Below are 24,382 nucleotides of genomic sequence, written 5' to 3'. Positions count from 1 at the left end.
TGTGGGAGGAAACCCACGCAGACATGGGGAGAACGTGCAAACTCCACACAGACAGTGGCCCAAGCCAGAAATCCAACCCGGGTCCCTGGGGTTGTGAAGCAGCAGTGCTAACCACTGTGTTACTGTGCCGCCTGCTTCTGTACTGTCGGGATTCGATGACTATCCTCTAATTGTTGATCCTTCCACCAGCAGGAGCGGTTTTCCATATCTACACTTGTCTGTGATCATTGTGATCCATTGCATCTCCCCTCAATCTTCTCCAGAGATCAATTCCAACTTTCTCCAATCTGTCTACGTAACTGAAGTTCCTCAGCCCTGAAACCATCCTTGTGAACTTTACGCCATAATATAAAAGTTGGGTTACGTGACTCTGCATAGGTATGGAGAGCGAGCCTGTTTCTAGTTTCTTGCATTGTCCTGTTGAGAAAGTGGTTGACGTGTGGAAGTCGCAGTAACACTCTGCTGATGTTATGTCAGAATTCCCTTTGCTGATACATTGCTATAATAGTTGCATTGGTTTCACTAACTACTGTATCCAGATCAGTCCCCTTTAGTGAGTTGTGGCTGCACACACAAGTACAATAATGCAACCTCTTAAGTGATTCTGACCACATATCGAGACCAACAATAATTCGGGTATTAGTCTGTTGTGGAAACACCTTCTACTTGTGCCCCTTTGTCTCCCTGACCTGGAGGAAGTATCATCGTGAGGGCACAGGTTACTTAAGTGGCCCCATTTGATGGTGAATGAGTGTCTTAGGAGTCTTGCTTAGGACTGAAATGCTGATAAAGTCCAGATTGTAAGAAAGCCTGCAGGAATTTAACACTGGTTAAAACTAAGAACTAAGTTTGGCTAAATACAAAAAAAAGTCTGTTTTTTTGCTTTTAGCTGCTGCACTAGACAATTGAAAATAAGCATAACTGTTGGCCTCTGTTTGATCCTGTTGGTGTGTGGCTAATGCCTTGGCGATGTTTTGGTAGCAGCAGGTAGTCAGGAGAAGGCAGCTTGTGGGTCATCATTCTTCAGCCTGGCAGTTTTTCACACACAGATGGAGACCCTGTGAACTTTGGAGGAGGTCAGATATGAACCTTACATTCAACACTTGCGACGTGCTCTTAGATGAAGTGAAAACAACTTGGCTCACCCGTGTTTTTTTTCCTCAAATCTAGCAGAACTGTAACATAAAACCCATTTTTTTTCCCAATACCGAGCTTCCTAAAAGCCAAGTTGGAGTTGAAATTTAGGTATATGTTGGCTACAACTTCTTGATTTACATATTTTGCCCTCCTAGGTATTATTTATCGTAGGCAGTCTACTTTGGGAGTGAGCACTTTGATCAAGCTGTTGAGGACTCCTTTCAAGTGATGCTATAAAATTACAGGCCTGAATCTGTTTATTGATTAATGTGGTGAAGATGATTTATTTATTTTGGTTCAAAGAGCCAGCTTGGTTTATTGTAATATTGTATATATAGCAAAAATTCTTACTGATCTTTGAATCAGTATCATCTTATGGAATGGTGGAGCAGGCTCCAGGGGCTGTAAGAACTCCTCTGGCACCTATTTCTCATGTACTTGTGTCCTGAAACTCTTTATAACACATGTAAAGTACTACTTTTGAAGTTTTGTCATTGCTGTGATGTAGGAAATTCAGCAGCCAATTTGCGCACAGCAAGGTCCCTCAAACAGAAATGTAACAATAACCTGGTAATAATCTGTTTAAAACAATGTCGGTTAATGGATCAATATTGCCTAAGAAATCAGGGAGAACTACCCTGCTCTCCTTGGAAATAATGCCATTGGCTGTTTTACATCTGCTTGAGAGGACGGATAGTGTCTCGGTTTGAGATCTCATTTGAAATAGGACTATGTTTTCAGATTAATTAGTGTTTCTTTCTGTTCTATGAAATTTATTTTAAGCAAGTTAATACCAGCAAGATAAATACTTCAACATCAAGATTTTCAAAACTGTTGTCAGATTTTGCCCAGCAAGTAATCTGAGGCTAGCATGTTAAGGGACATGTACTTCTGGTCATAGAATCCCTACAGAACAGAAAGAGTCCATTTAGCCCATCGAGTCTGCATCGATCACAATCCCACCCAGACCCTATCCCCATAACCCCGCATATCTACCCTAGCTAGTCCCCCGTCACTTAGGAGCAATTTAGCATGACCAATCAACCTAACCCGCACATCTTTGGAGTGTGGGAGGGAACTGGAACACATGGAAGGAACCCACGCAGACATGGGGAGAATGTGCAAACTCCAAATAGACAGTCACCCGAGGTCAGATTTGAATCTGGGTCCCTGGTGCTGTGAGGCACAGTGCTAACCACTGTGCCGCCCTAATGATTTATGTACTGGAAAGGTTATTGGACTGCAAAGGACAGTATGATGATTTCTACTGTCACCAATTGTGCCATTATCCTATTTAACATGTTGCTTTCCAATTTCTAGGAGTGACTCACAACATTCCGCTTCTTCGGGAAGTTATCATTCACCCACGTTTTGTGAAAGGAGACATCAACACTAATTTCCTTCCTGAGGTCTATCCGGATGGCTTCAAAGGTTTGTATCTGTGGATTCGGCAAACCTAAGACAGTTGTTTCTTGGAATAACACAGTGTGTGCTTTTGGTTGCTTGATTCTGTTTACATATTGTTCATAAAATTAAGTCTGGTTGATAATGTTTGCTTCACTACAGTTACAGAGTAATGGAGAGTTTTTAACTAGACTTAATTCAATAAATTCAGAATTATTGATTTATTTAACATTCACCAAGTAGTAGAATAAACATAATGTGGGGTAGCTCTAATCAAACAGATACTGACTTCTGAAATTGAAAACAGGAAGTGCTGTAAAAATTCAGTCTGGGAGAATCTGTGGAGAGAGAAAAGGAGTTAATATTTTGGGTCCAATATGCCTCTGGTTTGGGACTGAAGACAGACAGAATTGTGATGCAATTATGTTGTTGAAAGAGGGGGAGGGTCAGATTGTGCGAAAGAGAAGGTTAAGGATAGGTTAGATAGCGGGGGAGATTAAAAGGCAGAGATCCTTACAACAAAAAGAAAATAGAGTAGGAATGGTAATAGTAAAGGAACAAAACATTTGTCCAGAGTGGGTATTAATAGCGGAATAAAGGTCAGCACTGTTTGAGCGCAAAATAGCAGGATATGTTAATAACAGAATAAAAGTCAGTGCTGTCTGAAGGCAAAATAGCAGAAGGTGTTAATTGCAGAATAAAAGTCAGTGCTGCCTGAAAGTAAAACATGAGAACTAAGATACAGATTGGCACGAGTGGAAAAAAATAGAAACAAATTTCTATTTGTTTAAAAATATTCTTTATATAGGTGATTGCCCTCTTCTGATTGCAATGATTCTCATTGGGAAATTAATGTAAGTACAAAGACTGAGATGCCAGTGATGCTGTCAGCAGCTTGTCCAGAGTCTCACAGTGTATGAAGCATAGCACCTTGGACGAGGTCCGGATAGTTATTTAGTCTGGGCGAGAATTCAATACTCTTAGGAGAAGAAAAGAAAGTGGAAGAATGAATCTCTCTGTGGGGCGGTTGTCTTTCAGCAACATTTAAGGGGAAGTTTAATAAATACACAAGGGTGGAAATGATAGAAGGATATGCTAATAGAATGGGAAGAGGGGTGGGAGGAGGCTCATGTGGAGCAGCATGGATCAGTTGGGACAAATGTTCTGTTTAGTGATCTAATCCCAACTATATATCAAGCAATCTGCAAGTCACTTAAATATTTAGAAATTGATTATTGTTACTACCTGGATAGGAAGAGTGTGCAGATTTACCCCACTGCTTCACAGACCATACCATTAGTCTAAACATTTAATTTTCTCACCAAAATGGATAATTGTTTACCTTTGTTACAGGTAACCAGAACAAAAGAGTCTTTAAGCAGGCTTATTTCAATAAATTCAGACCTATTGATTTATTATAAAACAAATATTCTTTTTAACAAATTGCAAGAACTGTTGTCTCACAATTTTAATCTGGAAATATAACTATCTATATCTTCTTAAAATTTCCCCAGTGTGCGTGCTCACATGCACACAGGCACACATTGATAACCATACACTGAATTTCAGGCAAAAACAGGGAGAGAGCGAGTTAGGAGAGACTTCCTCTCAGCTTATATCCCCAAAACAGTCTTTTCAAAAACTACAGGTTCAAAGCTGAATGCCTATCTCTGTCATGTAATTTCCAGTAAATCACTAACCTTCACCAGTTAATCTGCATCAATTAAAGTGATTGCAATTCAGGACAAACAGCTCTTCTCCCTTAGGCCTCACGCTGGCCAGATGATTTCTTTGAAAAGGCATTCTTGCTCCCAGCTAAAAGGTAAACTTATAACCATTTTGTAACAAAAAGATCCAAGTGTCCAAATGCATTGTCCTTCCAAAGTTTCAAAGAAAAAGTCAGATCGCGAAGTTAAGGTTTTGCCAACGTTATGTTTAATTGGAGACACAAAGCAATTAATGAACTTGATTGGTGTTTTTCTGTCAGCATTCGAATCTCATGTTGACATGTTAAATTTATGTTGGGGGCTGGGAGCTCCCTTCACACGGGATCGACTTGTTTCGTGTTGCTTTCACTGATGTTGATAATATTGAAAATGATGGACACAGTGGAACTCATTCCCTGCAGCTGTTTACTCATCATCATCATTCTATATCAAGGTTTCCAATTTTTTGACAGGTTTGATTACTGGTTTCATTTGAATGAGTAAATGTTAGCTGTATTCTGAATATTGGCAGTGGCACAGTGGTTAGCACTGCTGCCTCACGATGTTGAGGACCTGGGTTCGCTTCCCTGTGTCTGCATGAGTTTCCTCTGGGTGCTCCGGGTTTCTCACTCAGTCCAAAAGATGTGCTGGTTAGATGCATTGGCCATGCTAAATTCTCCCTCGAACAGGGGCCGGAGTGTAGTGACTAGGGGATTTTCAGAGTAACTTCATTGCAGTGTTACTGAAAGCTTACTTGTGATTGATAACTAAACTTTAAACTTTTAAGCTTGACTATTTCTTCAAATAAAATGCTGCAGAACTTTACATTTCTTAGTGTTGTCCCATCCTTGTCTTGCTAATTGGGAAAGCAACTGGGATTTAACTCAAAGCCATAAATGTAACTCCAGAAAGCATATGAAGAGCAGTGCAATGCTATTTGATAAAATAGCATTTGTAATTTTCTTTGGAGGAAGAGGGGAACAGAGAGGAACAGCAGGAGGCCATTCAGTCCTTCAAGCTTGTTCCACTATATAATTAGTGCATAGTTGATTTTGTAAATTAACCACAGTTACCTGGCTTGGTTCTGTAATTCTAATACTTTTGTCCAAAAAAATCTATGAATCAGATTTGAAATCCTCAATTAATCCATGACTTTGGGAGACTGTGATTCCAGATTTCCTCTAGCCGTTATGTAGAGTGACTTCATCTCTGAAAGGCCGAAGTCTAATTTTAAGACTATGCCTCTTTGTTCTGTGTTCACCACCAGAGGAAACAGTTTCTCCATCTAAACCTACCAAAACCTATAGTCATCTTAAACACTCCAATTAGATCATCCCTTAATGTTCTGCACATTAGGGAATGGGTGTGATGGGGTGGTAATATCACTGCATTAGAGGGCCAGGCTAACACTCTGGGAACGCAGCTTCAAATAACACCATCACTGCTGGTGGAATTTAAATTAAGTTAATAAATCTAGAATGTAAAACTCTTCTCAGTAATGGTGACCATGAAACTATCATTAATTATTTTAAAAACCCATCTGAGGTCCTTTAGGGAAGAAAATCTGCCATCCTTAACCTGGTTTGGCCTATCTAATCCAATGTAATGTTTGAGGCATAGATGAGGTGAAGAGTTGGAAGTTTTTTCCCTAGGGCAGTAGTGACAATTACAAGGAGACACAAGTTCAAGGTGAGGAAGGAAAAGGTTCAGTGGAGGTGTGCAGGGGAAGTTTTTTACACAGACAGTGGTGGTGGGGGCCTGGAATGCACTGCCAAGTGAGGTGGTTGAGGCAGATACGTTAGCGACATTTAAGATTTATCTGGATAGACACATGAGCAGGTGGGGAATAGAGAGATACAGGCAGTTGGCCTAGATAGGATAATGTGATCGGTGCAGGCTTGGAGGGCCGAAGAGCTTGTTCCTGTGCTGTTCTGTTCTTCGTTCTTTATAATGTCATTGACTTTTGCCTATCCTCTGAAATGGCCGGTAAAGCCCTCAAGGGCAATTAGGGATGGGTAACAAAAACTAGCCTTGCCAATGAGACTTACATCGCTCAAAAGAATAAATAAAAACCTTTTGCACCTTGGATATCATTCTGTTAATGTGATAGCCTGCATAAGATCCATGGAGGTGCACTTTTATTTTAATTTGCACATATTAATTAAACCATAGTAAGAAGTCTCACAACACCAGATTAAAATCCATCGGTTGAAGGTCCTGTGTGGTGAACAGGTCTTGTTCGAAACTATGCATAAAGAAGTTGCCATATTGAGATGCGAATTTGGTCCCCATCGGCGTTCCGTGTTTCTGGATGAAGAACTGGTTTTTGAAGGTGAAGACATTGTGGTCCACGATGAAGCGGATGAGTTGTAAAATTGCATCTGGAGATTGGCAGTTGCCGGCATTGAGTACTGAATTAATTAAACCATAGTCGTTCTTCCCACCATAATGAATTGTTTTCTATTCTGTTGTGTTGTGATGTTAGGTTATAAATGGGAGAAAATTTTAGAAGAAAATATGTAGAGCTTGCTATCACATGGAGCAGTTGAGGTGAATAGGTAGATGTATTTCAGGGGAGGTTAGATAAACGCACAGGGAGAAAATTTATTCAGATATGGTTGGATGACAGTGGGAGGAAACTAGTGTTGGAATGCTGGCATTGCTCAGTCGGATTGAATGGCCTGTTTCTTGCTGCATATTCTTGTAATTTGATGTAAAACCCTTGTCCAACAGGACGTACACTGTCAGATACAGAACACAAGGAGCTGTTGGCAACTGCTGGATCCATTTACGTAGCTAGTCTGCTGAAGGCCCAGAAATTTCTTGAAAAGTCTGCAAGGTGAGGAATCTTTGGTATGCACAGACTCTGCATTATAAACATGCTTCAGCATTCAAACTCTCAGGATGACTTTTAGGAACAATTTCAATGGAGTAAAGATTAAATTCCATTATTCCTTACATATCAGAAGGGGAGATAATTTTAGCAAATGGGTGTAATGTATCTCTTTAGGCCTGCAATAATCTCAGGGTTAAGCTAAATTTTCAAATATCAAAAGCAAATTATTGCGGATGCTGGAATCTGAAAGCAAAAGAGAAAATGCTGGAAAATCTCAGCAGGTCTGGCAGCATCTGTCATGAGAGAAAAGATCTGACATTTCGAGTCCAGATGACCCTTTGTAAAAACTTTGACAAAGATCATCGAAACGTCAGCTCTTTTCTCTTCTTACAGATGCTGCCAGACCTGCTGAGATTTTCCAGCCTTTTCTCTTTTGCTTTCATTCATTAACTCTGGCGTCTGAAGGAGAAAGGAATAGAAGGATACGGCGATAGGGCGGGATGAACTATGGTGGGGGGAGACTCATACTGCAGATAAGTACTGACATGATTCAATGAATGACACATTTCTGTGTTTGAAATTGGAACTGATTGTATGTAAATGGGAGGTGGATGAGGGATTATCCCGTTCACATTTTAAGTAGAATATCACACTGATGGCTGAATATATTTGAGTCTGCTTTATTTATGGTAAATAACGAATTTATTCAACTGTCTGCTGCCTGTGTATAATAGCTATCTTACATGGAATAAATGCAATAATGATCTGAAGTTGATGTAAATTCTGGAGTTGTTGCCTGTAAGATTGATTTTCAAAGTTCCCCAATATCTCATGTTACATTTCCTGATTTGAAAGTAAATATGGTCCCAGGGTATAATGAGTGATATCAAATGGTTATGTGGCCAACATATTAGTTACCAGGTTGTTACAATACAGAAACAGGCCATTTGGCCCACCTGGTTCTTGCTGATGTTTATACTCCACATAGGCCTCCTCCTGACTCTCCTAATTCCACTCAGCAACACATCCTTCCATTCCTTTCTGCCTCCTCTTTACTTATATTCCCTTTGAACGTATCCTTAGCTATTCCCTGTAGTAGCAAGTTCCACTTCCTGGGTAAAGAGGTTTCTTTTGAATTGCTGATTGGATTTGTGGGCAAAGTGTAATGTTTGTGGACGCAGATTTTCCCCACTGGCTGCAGATCCAGTGGGAGCTTCACATTGCCTTTGTGGGAGCGGTGGCAGGCGCCAGTAATGTACCCATCAGAGGCCAAGGATCACAAGGGACCCCAGGTCGAAAGTAAGTGAGAGCTAGATGAGGGTCATGGTATTGGGTGGAGAGAGGGGTCTGAGGCAAGGCAAGGGCAGGGAAGGTGGTTTTAAGCAGCAGCCCCCCCCCCCACAGTTCTGATGCTGGGACCCTGGATCAGGCACATGATGCCATTGAACGATGCGCACATGCACGTGCGTACACGCACACGTGTGTACACATATGGAAACACACATACACATAAACGTACCTGCACGCACACACACACAACAAATGCATGCATGAACAAATGTGTGCACACATAAACACGCACACGTACTCACACAAGCATACATGCGCACGCAAATGTGTGCACAAAGATATGCACACAGATGCGCACACACACACACACTTTTCAGACTTCCAGTGTGGGGATTTCCCCCACCAATCGAATACCAGCAGCAGCAGGATGAGGCCCTAATAATTGACCTCTTAAGGGCCTCAATTGGTATCCAGGCAGAAAGGTGGTCCATGAATGTCCCAGCCACATGCGGCGAAGGGGTAAAGTGACAGGACCGTCAGATGGCACTTTCTCGCCCAACTAAATGCCTCATGCCTCCATACTCAACCCTGGAAGGGGAGAGGAGGGGGAGGAGGCAGGAATAGGGGGAGCATTCAATTCCGCCCTATTAGTGACAATCTGACATTTTGGATTCTGCTTACAAATGATCTTGGAACAACAAGGTACAATGTCAACATCCGCAGCACGTCTTTTAATGTCAGCATTGTTGAAAATTTTTCGAGGAAAAATAGGGCAAACAAATTATCCTCAAGTCTATAGGCTTGATCCACAAGCTGGGAATTTTAAAATATTTGATTTGGTTTGATTTATTATTGTCACATGTATTAGTATACTTTGAAAAGTATTGTTTCTTGCGTGTTATACAGACAAAGCATACTGTTCAGAAAGAAAGAAAGGAGAGAGTGCAGAATGTAGTGTTATGGTTATAGCTAGGGTGTAGAGAAAGATCAACTTAGTGCGCAGTAGGTCCATTCTAAGGCCTGATGGCCGCAGGGAACAACCTGCTTTTGAGTCGGTTGGTACGTGAGCTCAGACTTTTGTATCTTTTTCCCAATTGAAGAAGGTGGAAGAGAGAATGTCTGGGGTCGTGAGGTCCTTGATTATGCTGGCGGTTTGCCAAGGCAGCGGGAAGTGTAGACGGAGTCAATGGATGGGAGGCTGTCTTGCGTAATGGATTGGGCTACATTCATGATCCTCTGTAGTTTCTTGCAGTCATGGACAAAGCAGGAGCCCATACCAAGCTGTGACATAACTAGAAAGAATGCTTTTTATGATCCATCTGTACAAGATGGTGAGAGTGGTAGCTGACTTGCCAAATTTCCTTAGTCTTCTGAGTACACAGAGGCATTGGTGGGCTTTCTTAACTATAGTGTCAGCATGAGGGGACCAGGACAGGTTATTGTGATCTGGACATCTAAAAACTTAGTGTTTGACCACTTCTGTTTCATCATTGTTGATGTAGACAGGGGCATATTCTCTGCTACACTTCCTGAGATCGTTGACTATCTCCTCTGTTTTGTTGACATTGAGGGAGAGATTATTGTCGTTCGCCAGATTCTCTATCTCATTCCTATGCTCTGTCTCATCATTGCAGCACCATGGTCCGTATAGCACCAATATTAGCAGGGCTTTTTGTTCCATCATTGCTCACATGCCATATTAACTTGGAATAGTGAATGTGAAGCTAACACCAAGTGCAAGAAATTTGTTTTTTTCTTCTGAAAGCATGATAGTGGTTGGAGTACATACCAAAAAATGCCATTTTATGACTAAATGTGTAATAACCAAAACTTTGAGCAAAATCTTTGAAACCCACACAGCACTGTAATCCTTGACTGTGGTACATTTCAGTATCATGTAAGCTCCATGTTGTTTCTTGTACAGACCGATACTTTAAAGTATAAATGGAATTGAATCCATTCTCTTATGTTTATGTTAATAAGAAATACAAATGTATAAAGTATTACTGTAGTTATACTCTCCAGATTTATAATTACGTTATACTGAAACAGCTTTACTTTGCAAAAATCTCATGAAAATTAATGCATTTAGTATTAATGATTATAAGCTTTTATTTTGGTTAATCAGGGCAACATAACAAAATGGCGATTACGGAAAATTTTTTTTAGGGAAGTGTTGGGCGTGATGCCAGAATCACTTTCCACTCTGTGTAAGAATGTGGGATTGTTATCAAAACTCTCTCTACTAGGAAGAAAAACCCACTCTTTAACATGCTCCGTGAAGAATCGTGCGTGGTCTGCCTTTTGTGTGCACTCAAATCCCAGGTGGGGCTCAACACATCTTCTGGCTTTTGCAACACAAAAATTTTTGTAAGATTGAAGCTGTTAAGCAGCAGATAATTCTTGACCAGAACGTAGGAGCAATAGACATACATCTCCGTCAGGAAATGGTTCTGAGTGATTGACAATTGCCTCATGGTGAGACTTAAAGCCACTTTTCTTTGTTTGATTTTTCATCCTGCCACAAACTGAGAGTTTCATTGTTGAAGGCTTGTTTCACAAAAAACATTGAAGTTCTCTCAGAAAAAAGGAAAGAGTTGAATGTTTGGGGTAGAAATTTTTTATGTTTTTATAACCCAATCTTAAAGTATGGCATTCATAAGAGAGAAAATGCTTTCACTCTTTGCAGAATTCTAAACAGAGGGAAAAGATTGACCCTATAATTCTGAGGTTGAAGAGAAGAAATGAAGTGAAGTTAACAAAACTGTGCTGGTACACAATATTGAAAGATATTATGAAGTTTCCCAGGCTGCAGTTACTAGAATAATATGATGGAGATACAATGTGCACAGTACTTAGTGATCCATAACCAAAAGAGAAAATGCTGGAAAATCTCAGCAGGTCTGGCGGCATCTGTAAGAGAAAAGAGCTGACGTTTTGAGTCCAAATGACACTTTGTCAAAACTTATTTACTTAGAGATCCATTTTCCTTCAAGCCAGGTGCTTTGAAATTTTAGTTCCGTCATTCAGGATTGTGCAGTGACTATCTAATGAATATTGTTTTGTAATAATGTGTATGGCGCATCATAAATGTTTCAGTGACTTTGTCCAGTCAATAGTTTAATTATGTAGAAAAGAAAGGACCCAGGTTTTTATCTTTAAGTTGGATGATCTCAAAAGGCCAGGTAGGGTGGCATGGTGGCACTGCAGTTAGCACTGCTGCCTCTCAGTGCCAGGGACCCAAGTTCAATTCTGGCCTTGGGTGGCTGTCTACACGTTCTCCTTGTGTCTGCATGGGTTTTCTCTGTGTGCTCCGGTTTCCTCCCACAGTCCAAAGATGTGTATGTTAGGTGGATTGGCCCATGCTAAATTGCCGATTAGTGTCTCACAATGTGTCAGTTAAGGGGGTTTGGCAGGGCAAATACTTGGGGTTACAGGCAACGGGTCTGGGTGGGATTACGTGTGGTTGCAAAGATAGGGCTTGGGTGGGATTGTTGTCATTGCAGACTGGATGGGCCAAATGGCCTCCTTCTGCACCATAGGGATTTTTAAAAAAAGGCTGTGCAAATGGTCTCCATACACGTAGTTTAATTTGCCCCAAGTCCCACTCATCCTTCTCCCACTGTGCTCATTGCCTTACATTGGCTCATGCTACGCACACCTCACATTTGAAAACCCCATTCTTGTGTTCAAATCCCATGACCTTTGCTCCTCCCTATTTTAGTAATCTCCTCCAAGAATTTGATTTGATTTTATTATTGTCATTTGTATTAACATACAGTGAAAAGTATTGTTTCTTGTGCACTTTACAGACAAAGCGAGAGAGTACAGAATGTAGTGTTGCAGTCTTGGCTAGGGTATAGAGACAGATCAACTTAATGCAAGTTAAGTCCATTCAAAAATGCAGAAGCTGTTCTTGAGTCGGTTGGTAGTGACCTCAGACGTCCGCAGTGTTTGGAGTCCTTAATTATGCTGGCTGCTTTTCTGAGGTAGTGGGAAGTGTAGACAGAGTCAATGGTTGTGAGGCTGGTTTGCGTGATTGATTGATTGGGCTATATTCACGGCCTTTTGTAGTTCCTTGCAGTCTTGGGCAGAGCAGGAGCCATACCAAACTGTGACACTACCAGAAAGAATGTTTTCTATGGTGCATCTGTAACAGTCAGTGAGAGTCGTAGCTGACATGCCAAATTTCTTTAATCTTCTGAGAAAGTAGAGGTGTTGGTGGGCTTTCTTAACTATAGTTTCGGCATGATCGGGGGGGAAACCAGAACAGGTTGTTGGTGATCTGGACATTTAAAAACTTGAAGCTCTTGACCCTTTCCACTTTGTCCCCATTGATGTAAGCAGGGGCATGTTCTCCTTTACACTTCCTGAAGTCGATGACAATCTCTTTCGTTTTGTTGATATTGAGGGAGAGATTATTGTTGCAGCATCAGTTCACCAGATTCTCTGTTTCATTCCTGTACTCTGTCTCGTCATTGTTTGAGATCCGACCCACAATGGTGGTGTCGTCAGCAAACTTGAAAATCGAATTGGAGGGATATGTGTGTATAAGGAATATAGTATGGGGCTGAGAACACAGATTAATGGGGCACCAGTTTTGAGGATGATCGTGGAGGAGGTGTTGTTGCTTATCTTTACTGATCGTAGTTTGTGAGTTAGGAAGCTCAGGATCGAGTCGCAGAGGGACTGGATCCTAAATCATTGTGTATCTTTTCTGGTGCAGTGCTGTCTGTGATTGAATGATCTGCTGACAATTACTCGAGACTCACCAGTGAACATGGCCACTTGTGTGTAATTCTATATTGTAGACAAGGAGGCGGAAACTTTGACAAGAGAAGCCAAACTTGGCCAACGTGTAGTTGCAAGATACAAAAGTAGCACACAATGTATTTGTAAAGTCTTGATTTTCTGGAAACCCGATCATTATTGTATTGAAGTTGCCATAAGACATTTTTGACATACTGACTTTACCCTGGGGAGTTTGTAAGTTTGTGCAGTCAATATTCATGTTTAATAACTTGACCATATGGATGGAAGATTTGTTTGCTATATTGTTTGCACTGGTGAATTTGGAAGGGAAAGCAGAGTAACTCTCCAGGCTATATTAGAAATATCTCATGGGTCTACTAATGTCATGTTTATGCTTTGAAAACCAATTGCCTGCAGCACTTCCTATGCATTACTTGTTTTGGCTGAAGCACGTATTTTTCTAGATTCTGTGTGGGTTGTACCCTTTTCCAGCTTCCACTCACATTATCATTGCTTATATTATGCGTTGGAATTGGCTTTATTGAATGCATGCCTCTATTTATGGAGGCAGAGCCATCGCCACATAATTTGCATTTCTTTGCACGCTTGGCCAACACATAAAATTTTGGTCACTTGAGCAAATTAGTCAAGTGCTCCATGCACCCATTCAACCATTCCTCAGCATGAGTTTTCACCTTCACGAGAGGTAGGGAGAAACATTGAAGAAGAACGGAATTAGGTCGGTAATGCTAGAGTTTCGTAGTGTAACAGTATGCGCTTTACCATGTTTTGTATTGGTAATGACGTTGAAGTGGTTATTGCTTGTTGTCATTACTCTTCTGAAATGGATAGCAACTTCTGGGTTCACGCATCCAGTTAAATGTGGAAATGTCGAAGCTATCTTTGGTGATTTTCTGTTTCCCCATATGGTGCATTGTTGAGGTTTCTCACTTTGCAATTAAATAGAAATCACTGAATTGATGAAAAGTTACTATTTTTGTGCCATTGGCCTCACTGTAAAAATCTTTGAAACAGTTGTATCTTGTAGAATGAGATGTATCTGGGTTTTTAAACAGTATACTAAGCTTATAATTACTACTGAAGAACAACCTCATTGGCTTTGAAAACTAATTACATATTTGTGGAGTGTCAAATTATGATTTTAAAAATATCACATTTTTATTAATTTTAAATTGATTTGTTTCTAATCTTTCAATTTCTGCCTTAATCCCAAATGTACGTTCCAATAATTTATTTAATTCCCTATAAGATTTTAATTGGAAGTGAAGGGTAATCAGTACATTTCACTTCCTGGTTTGTAGTCTGTGCAAATACTTCAATGTGATTGGCTGCATACCCGGCAATCTTCATGACTCTGTGCCAAATTCAGGAAATGGGAAATCAAATCGCATAGATCACTAGATCTTTGCGGACAGTTTTGTTTGAGGTCCATGGTATTGCTTTGTCACTGACCAGAGAATTCAGACCAATGTTTGCAATTTTAACTTGATTTTTTATTAGTTCCTGAAAATAGAACATTCTCTTTCCTGTTGTAGCTGTGTTTGTGTGTTAGTTTAATTCCTTCTGTCTGCCTGTTTTTTTCTTCCCCATTGCTCCTCTTTGTATTTAACTGTTTACCTTATGTAGCACTTTCTGCCTCCACCTTTTTGCAAGTTGCCTTCACTTCCTTTCCCTCTGTGGCTTGCACTTTCTCTGCTTTGCATCTGGTTCTTTACTGCTTGTATGCTTCCCTTCCCTTCTCTTTAAAGGGAAAGTAAGGTGATAATAAGCGTGAGGAGATGGGTAGATGTTTTTCAATTAGGCACTTCATAACTTTCCACATTCCATATTGAGTTCAATGGCGTCTGATCATAACCTCTACCTCTATTTTTTTCTGGATGCCACTTATTGATAATGATTCTGCTTTTTCCCCTGTCTGCGTGGGTTTCCTCTGGGTGCTCCAGTTTCTTCCCTCAATCCAAGCCATGCTAAATTGCCCGTTAGCGTTAGCGAGATTTGCAGGGTAAACACATGGGGTTAGGGAGATAGGGCCTGGGTGCAATTGTTATCAGTGTAGACTTGATGGGCTGAATGACCTCTTTCTGCACTGTGGGGATCCTATGATTCAGTGGCCAACTACCATTCCCACTTCTTATGTTCTCGTTATTCGGGAATTTTAACTGAAAACTGATTGGATTGAAACTCTGCATTTGTCACATAATCTCAGTGTACTCTGTGGGGTCATTTCTCAAACAGGACTGTTTCTTTAAAATGTGGGTTATGCCCGCCATGTGTCTACAGACACTTTCTGTTTGCTCCACCCCTCCAGTACACCAGAAAGACCCAAGCATTTGGTCACCTGCCCTCTCATCTCTTTGCACGACCTGATGTCTGAACATGCATCTCTGAAATGGCTTGGGATGTTTTTATATGTTAAGGGTGTCATATGAATGCAGGCTACTACTGTTGAGTGATTTAGCGCTACATTGAGACAATACCTACTGGACTGTGTTGAAATACTGCTTTACTTTGGTAGTGAATCTCAGATTCATCGACAATCGGATAATGTGAGGCAAAGCGAGTTTTTTCAGACGTAGTTCCATGTTTGTCAATGGATTGTACAGAGATTCAATGCAGTGAGAGTGTGAAGAGTGGACGTTTGCTGTAGTTAAGGCGTTATTTAAATCCAAGTTGTTGTTCTTGCTGTTGTTGCACTCTGTCACATGCCTTTCAAACATATATGTTTGAAAATTGAAGTAAAGGATCACACAGTAAGGTGAACTTTATTTCGGTGACTAAGGTCAGAGTTGGAAGCTTCCACAGGATGTGACGTAGCAACACCACAATTCTCAACATTTCTAGTTTTTTGTAAGAAAATCCACAGTGCACATTTGCTGATCAAAGCAAACATTGCATTGTACTCGTTTCCTTCAGTTTATAACCAAACCTAAAATGGGAATATTTGTCAAAGTGAACATAAGCAATCAAAGGAAGAAACTCATTAGGGAAGCAAAGTGCAGCAGCAGAGGGAACTCCCTACATTATACGGTAGTGGTGGATGGGTGTTTTTCTGAATGGAGGTCTGTAACTTGTGGTGTTGGCCGCAGGGATCAGTGCTGGGACTTCTGCTGTTTGTACTGTATTGTATATAAATGACTTGGAAGAAAATGTAGCTGGTTTGATTAGCAAATTTGTGGATGACACTAAAAAAAAGTTGGCAACTGCTAACTCTCTTTTTCTCTTTAGCAATGCTGCCTGACCTGCTGAGTGTTTTGAGTATTTTCTGTTACGTAATCTTTAAGCAAAGAGTCTAGTGCCTTTCCTATCACTGACATTGAGCCAAATACTTTCCAGTTCTCTGGAATAGTTGTATTTCCCTTTTGTAAGAGAGGGGTTTCCCCAGTCCTCTGCTCCTGCTCCTTTCTCTGATTATGTTGATGTGTGGATACCTCTGCAAACTTCCTTTGAGAATCCACCCATAGTTATCCTCCCTGGGTCCTCAGTCTTGGCCTACTCCACCCCAACCCCTGCTCCTTCCATCTCTCTCAACAGACTAGCCAGTAGTAAGCAGGAAATGGCTTCCTTCTTTCTCAGTGCCCTTCAGGTATTTCTTAGAAACATGGAAACATTTTGGCACAGAAGGAAGATAGTCAGTCCATCATGCCACCATGCCTTCCTGAGCTCGTTTTCCATAGGAAGACTTAGTAGAGGTGTTGCAAATTAATGAAGGGATATGAGTGAGTAAATGAGGAGAGACTGTTTCCACTGACAGCAGTGTTGGCAATGAGAGGGCACTGATTTGAGGTAATAGTAAAAAAACCCAGAGAGTATAATGTGGAGCAATTCCTTTATGTAACAAATCGTGACCTGGAATGTGTTGCCTGAAACTGCAGTGGGAGCACATTCAGTGATGAATTTAAAGAGAAAATTGGGGGGAGGGACCAATTGAGTAGCTCATTCAAAGAGCTGGCATAGGCATGATGGGCCGAATGGCCACCTCCTGTGCTGTATGATTCTGGGCCCAGTTCTGTTATAAATGCCAAACAGAATTGTAATGTGGAATCTACCTGAGATTACTTTTCTTGTGATCCCTGGAATGGTTTTGAAAGCTCCTCCACATTCCATTAGTATTATTGTAATTTATTTTGGACTCCAGGACATTTGGCAGCTGTTGCACCCCCACTGGCAAAGCCTATTCATACATTATTTCCATCGCCGAATTGATTTCTCCCTTATGTCCCCTAACCCTTTCCTATTCATTTTGGATTGTTCGATATGAAACATTTTAATTTCATATCACGCAGCCATTCAGTCCATAATCACTTTATATTGCCAGTCACCAGGGAAACAGCAGAACAGGGTTTCCTCTCTGTAATCAAGACTTCATTTCCTGCGTTTAGCGACATGTCAGCCTTCTCATTTCATTTAATTCCTAAACTGCCTAATCTCTCTTGTGTTGCGGGTGACCTTCTCTGACCTAACGTCAGGGGTCTGCTTTCGTCTCAAGACTTTGTTGAAACTTCAAGCCTCCTCTTCTCTTCAACACTGGTACCATGCACCTATGATCTTTGCTTATTTAAATACATAATTTTCTTCATGTGCTTATGAGACTCAAAACAGGTTTTAATTTTTTTTAAAAATCTACGCGTATCCTCGTGCCAAAAGGCAAGTGGATCAAATTTACACAGCAACGTCACAGATTGTAAACATTTTCGAAACCAGAAAACAAGGTGAGTTCTGTCCATTTGATTTCAAGTTGAAAACAATTATAAAAGGCAGCACAGTGGGTTAGCCCTGCTGCCTCACAGTGCCAGGAATCCAGATTTGATTCCAGCCTTGGGTGACTGTGCGGAGTTTGCACATTCTCCCCTTGTCTGCGTGGGTTTCTTCCTGGGGCTCCGGTTTCCTCCCACAGTCCAGAGATTTGCAGATTAGGTGGATTGGCCATGCTAAGTTGCCCCATAGTGTCAGGGAGATTAGCAGGGTAAATGCGTGCGTTACGGGGATAAAGCCTGGGTGGCATTGTTGTTGGTGCAGGCTCAATGGGCCGAATGGCCTCCTTCTGCACTGTCGGGATCCTATGACAAAAACAAAAATATGTATCTACTCAGCTATCTCGTTAGAACGACAGTAATGAGCAATTTGGGTTTCTACAATGCTTTTAACAGGTAAAACATCTGAAGACAATTCACAGGAGAATGATCAAATAAGTTCATGAGATATAGGAGCAGAATTAGGCCATTCGGCCCATTGAGTCCACTCTGCAATTCGACCATGGCTGACATGCTCCTTATCCCCATTTTCCTGCCTTTTCCCCATAACCTTTCAACCCATTCCCAAGTAAAAATCTGTCCAACTCCTCCTCAAATTTACTCACCCAGCATCCACTGCACTTTGGGGTAGGAATTCCACAGATTCACAACCCTTTGGGAGAAGTAGTTTCTCCTCAACTCTGTTTTAAATTTGCTATCCCTTACCCTAAAACTATGACCTCTCGTCCTAGAATGCCCCACAAGAGGAAACATCCACACCTTGTCTACTTTATCCATACTTTATATCCTCATAAAGACAATTGGCATCGGGCAACATAAATATTAGGAATTGAGCCAAAAGCCTTGGTCAAAGAGGAGAGGTTTTAAGGAGCAGTTTTATAGAGGAGTGAGAGGTGAAGAAGTTTAGGGAGGGAATTCCAGTCTAACTCACTCTTGGCACCTGAAGCCAATGGCCACCAGCGGTAGGACAATTAAATTTGAAGATGCGCAAGAGGCTACAACCGGAGCACCATGACGTTGGAAAAGGTTACAGAGATAGAGAGGGACTGAGGCTATGAAGCAATTTGAACATAGGGATGGAAGTTTCAAATTCTAAGCAGACTCCACTGCAGGTCAGCAGGCACAGGAGTTAGCTGGACTTGATGCAAGTTAGGATTATCCTGTAATGCAAAGATAATCCCCGACCCACCACAAACTGACTTCCTAAACCACTCTTATCAGGCTTCCTCTACCTTCACGTCCAACAGCGAACATGAGGAATTCCTGGACTAATTTGTCACAACAATCGAGACATAGCAACATAGAAAATAGAATGAGTAGGCCATTCGGCCCTTCAAGCTAAATCCACTTTTCAGTATGATCATGGCTGTTCCTGTATCTCAACGCCACACTTCTGCACTTTCCCCATTCCCTCTGATACAATTAGAGTCTAGAAATCTATCTTTCCTTCTTAAATGCATTCAGTGACTTAGCCTCCACAGCCTTCTGTGGGAGAAACGTCCACTGGCTCACCACCCTCTGAGTGAAGATGTTTCTCCTCATCTCAATCCTAAATGGCCTATTCTCATATCCTGAGACTGTGACCGCTTGTTCTAGACCCCATTCTGCTGCTTGCCCTCCTTCAGTTTCCTCTGATATCCTGCACTGCCCTCCCTTCCACTGAAGGCATGTAAAATCGCTGGCTCTAACGCACCCCTCCCTGATAAGCTCAATGCATTCTATGCCTGTTTTGAGCAAGAGGTCAGCGAGAGCATGCCCTCTACCCTGGAAGCCCTGGATGAACCTGTATCTGGGGTTACCATCACAGATGACAGAGCAGCTCGAAGATCAACCATGGAAAACGACTGGCTCAGATGTAGAACCCGCACGAGCACTCAGATCCTGCGTGGATCAGCTGGTGGGGGTATTCACAGACATCTTCAACCTCTCCTTACAACAATCTGAGATCTCTATTTGCTTCAAGAAGATGATCACCATCCTGGTATCTAAGAAAAACCAAGAAGCGTGCCTTAATGATGATCGGCTGGTGGCTTTGACATCCATCATTATGAAGTGCTTCGAAAGGTTAGTCATGGCATGAATCAATTTCAGCCTCCCATGACTACTGGATCCACTACAGTTTGCCTACCGCCGCAACAAGTCCACAGCAGATGCCATCTCTCTGGCCCTGCACTTAACCTGGAACACCTAGATAACAAGGAGACCTACATCGGACAACTATTTATTGACTACAGCTAAAGCCTTCAACACCATTTCTCCCATGAAACTCATCTCCAAACTCCGTGTCCTGGACCTCGGCACGTCCCTCTGTGACTGAATCCTGAACTTCCTAACTCACAGAACACAATCAGTAAGGATAGGCAACATCACATCCTCTACGATTGTCATCAACACCAGAGCCTCACAAGGGACTGTGTTCTCAGCCCCCTACTATACTACTTATACACCTATGACTGTATGGCCAAATTCCCCTCCAATTTGATTTTCAGGTTTGCTGACGACACCACCGTAATGGGTCGGATCTCAAACAATGATGAGACAGAGTACAGGAATGAGAAAGAGAATTTGGTGAACTGGTGCAGCAACAATAATCTCTCTCTGTCAATGTCAACAAAATGAAGGAGGTTGTCAATGGCTTCAGAAAGTGTAAAGGAGAACATGTCCCTGTCTACATCAGCGGGGACGAAGTAGAAAGGTTCAAGAGCTTAAAGTTTTTCAGTGTCCAGATCACCAACAACTGTCCTGGCCCCCCCATGCCGACACTGTAGTTAAGAAAGCCCATTAACGCCTTTACTTTCTCAGAAGACTAAGGAAATTTGGCATGTCTGCTACGACTCACCAGCCTTTACAGATGCATCATAGAAAGCATTCTTTCTGGTTGTATCATAGCTTGGTATGTCTCCTGCTCTGCCCAAGACCACAAGGAACTACAAAAGGTTGTGAATGTAGCCTAGTCCATTACACAAACCAGCCTCCCATCCATTACTCTGGCTACACTTCCCGCTGCCTCAGCAAAGCAGTCAGTATATTCAAGGACTCCATGCACTCCAGACATTCTCCCTTCCACCTTCTTCCTTTGGGAAAAAGATACAAAAGTCTGAGGTCACGTACCGGTCTTTTCAAGAACAGCTTCTTCCCTGCTGCCATCAGACTTTTGAATGGACTTACCTTGCATTATGTTGATCTTTCTCTACACCCTAGCTATGACTGTAACACTACATCCTGCTCTCTCTCTCGTTTCCTTCTCTGTGAATGGTATTTGTCTGCATAGCATGCAAGAAACAATACTTTTCACTGTATGTTAATACATGTGACAATAATAAATCAAATCAAATCAAAATGATGTCTTCCACTGCACTTGCTCTTGAGGTACATCTTTCTCTGGAGTCTGTTGCATCTCTGAGCTCATCTTGTCCATGAGATCACATTCCTGCTCCCTGGGCCCGATTCTGATGAACCTGTTCACTTCCCTTCTCTTCTTTGGTTCCATTTGAAGTGATATGGTTAATGGTTCCCACTCCTCGGTACTGTCCCCCAACTACTTTAAAATCTGTACACATCACCCTTCCTTAAAAAAATCTACCTCTGCCGGTCTGCCCTTGCAAAGTAATGCCCTCAGCTTCCCTTTCCTCTCCTGGCCCCAATATTTTATCATCCAAATCCATGCCCATCTTCCCTTCAATTCTATGTTTGATTCCTTCCGATCAGTTTTCTGCTCCTGCTATAGTACTGTAACAGCCCTTATCAAGGTCATAGATGACATTTCTGTGACTTTGCCAATGATAACTGATCCTTGCACATTCTTTTAGATCTGTCTACATCCTTTGATATGCTTGGCCACCCCATCCTCTTCCAATATCTTTGCATTGTCGACTTGCTGTTTCAGACTGCCCTTGCCTGATTCCATATTTATCTGTTTAATTGTAACCAGCGAATCATTTGCAGTGAAATCACTTCTCACTCCTGCACTCTGACCTCTGAATTCCCCAGATGCTCACCTTTGACCCTCTTCTCTCACTTACATGCCTCTTGGCAGCCAACAGCTTCATCTATCCATCACTTCCCTACACTTACCCACCGTCTCTGATTTGCAACATTGCTTGTCCAACATTTGGCATCAGTTCAACAGAAACTTCTGCCAACTAAATATTGGGAAAGCTGAAGCTGTTGTCTTTGGTCCCCTTTACAAACGCTGACCCCTGACCACTGTTTCCAACTGATTAACAATGAACAAGGCCATTCACAGTATTGGTGCTGTGACTGATGCCAAAATGATCTTCTGGACTCCAAGACTAGCAGTTTCTACCTCTATCACACTACCCAACTCCCCCCGCCTCAGCTCATTTACTGCTGAATCCTTCATCCATGTTGAAGAATTCAGCTTCCTACACCATGAAGTAGTCTTCATATTCTTGAGTATATGAACAGAAAATCTTTATTAACAACTCATAATTATACACATTTTTTGATTTGATTTATTATTGTCGCATGCATTAACATACAAAGAAGAGTATTGTTTCTTGCGCTATACAAAGCATACCATTCATAGAGAAGGAAAGGAGAGAGTGCAGAATGTAGTGTTACAGCCATAGCTAGGGTGTAGAGAGAACATAAGAACATAAGAAATAGGAGCAGGAGTAGGCCAACTAGCCCTTCGAGCCTGCCCCGCCATTCAATAAGATCATGGCTGATCTGTCGTGGCTCAGTTCCACATTCCCGCCCTCTCCCCATAACCCTTATAGGGATCAGCTTAATGCGAGGTAGGTCCATTCAAAGGTCTGACAGCAGCAGGAAAGAAGCTGTTCTTGCGTCGGTTGGTATGTGACCTCAGACTTTTGTATCTTTTTCCTGATGGAAGAAGGTGGAAGAGAGAATGTCCAGGGTGTGTGGGGTCCTTAATTATGCTGGCTGTTTCGCTGAGGCAGGGGGAAGTATAGACAGAGTCAATGGATGGGAGGCCAGTTTGCTTGATGGATTGGGCTACATTCACAACCTTTTGTACCATTCCATGTAGTTCCATGTATACAGTACGGGGTATATAATGCAGATACGGAGCTGACTACGTCCTTGGTCTTTACAGATCTCTCTTCACCTCTAGACTGACCCTGCCTCTGGGATACGCACCTTCTTACATCATTGTGTAGTTGGTACTATACTAAGCCCTATATGTACCAAACCCGACCACTACACCTTCCCCCGCCAAGTCTTTATCCAGTGGATACTTTAGTTTACTTCAAGTCTTACGTTGCTATATGTCCCATGCTTTTAACTTATTGTTACAACCTCAATGCTATTCTAACATTATTGCTATTACAGTATTAATATTAACAACAATTTTCCTACCCCTTGAAGTTAGATGCTCAGGCGGTCTTGGAGGCCTTAGAGCCCTTCCACGTCTTGTTTGCTATTCTGTTGGGAGAACGGTAGCTTTGGTGGTTCTAATCTATGTAGTTGGCTGGCACCTGGATATAGTTTCATTAATTTCTTCCATCTACCACATCTGGTAGATCTGGTTGCTTTGGCAGTGTGAGGTTGTTGTTAATCTTGATCATTTTACGGGGTGAATGAAAAAGGCTTACGTTTGCCCTTTCTCCTGGAAATAGCGCAGGCAAATGGCATGCTGGCCTTCATTGTGAAAGGTTTCAAATACAGGAGCAGGGTTGTGTTGTTGCAACTATACAGGGCCTTGGTGAGGTCGCACCTAGAGTGTGCAGTTTTGGTCTCCTTTTCTGAGGAAGGATGTTCTTGTACTTGAGGGACTGCAGTGAAGGTTTACCCAGGCTGATTCCGGGGATGGCGGGACTGATGTGTGAGGAGAGATTGATTAGGTTAGGATTGTTTTCGTTGGAGTTCAGATGAATGAGAGGGGATCTCATAGAGACTTATAAAGTTCTAACAGGTCTAGACAGGGCAGATGCAGGGTGGATGTTCCCGATGGTGGGGGAGTCCAGAACCAGGGGTCACAGTCTGAGGATTCAGGGTGGACTATTTAGGATGGAGGTGAGGAGACATTTCTTTAGCCAAAGAGTGGTGAGCCTGTGGAATTCATTACCGCAGGAAGTAGTTGATGCAAAACATTGAATGCATTCAAGAGTTGGCTGGATATAGTACTTTGGGCAAATGGGATCAAAGGTTATGGGGAAAAAGCAGGATTAGGCTATTGAGTTGGATGATCAGTCATGATCTTAATGAATGGTGGTGCAGGCTTGAAGGGCCAAATGGCCTCCTCCTGCTCCTGTCTTCTACGTTTCTATTTGGCTCATTAGGAAGCTCCCTGAGGTTGAGGAAAGATGTTCCTGTGGCAAAGCCAAAATTGAGTAGCATGTTCACTCTGTTCTTGATGGAACATGATTGATACAAGGTTCCAGCATCCCTTGTGGTTTTGGCACACTGACTGGAAGTTGCCATGTGTGCTCAGTGGTTGATGTGTTGTTGGAGGCTCCTCCTCTGCCTGTTGATCGCTCTCTGGTGCCTCTTCCACTAGA

General features: G+C 41.9%; 1 protein-coding gene across 1 annotated transcript in view; it reads left to right on the top strand.

Annotated features, from left to right (window-relative positions):
- The window catches only part of pcca (propionyl-CoA carboxylase subunit alpha), a 337,158-nt gene that overhangs the window by 174,767 nt on the left and 138,009 nt on the right, over positions 1-24,382 (top strand). Inside the window, exons 17-18 of the mRNA XM_080198059.1 lie at positions 2,458-2,568; positions 6,981-7,086. Coding sequence (XP_080054185.1) covers positions 2,458-2,568; positions 6,981-7,086 — 217 coding nt within the window. The remainder of the gene's footprint in view (positions 1-2,457; positions 2,569-6,980; positions 7,087-24,382) is intronic.

This window comes from Carcharhinus amblyrhynchos, chromosome 10 (assembly GCF_965287045.1).
Source record: "Carcharhinus amblyrhynchos chromosome 10, sCarAmb.v2.hapA, whole genome shotgun sequence".
In the NCBI taxonomy this organism is placed as follows: Eukaryota; Metazoa; Chordata; class Chondrichthyes; order Carcharhiniformes; family Carcharhinidae; genus Carcharhinus; species Carcharhinus amblyrhynchos.
The sequence above is the reverse complement of the archived record's forward strand: the minus strand, read 5'-3'. Positions and strand labels throughout refer to the sequence as shown.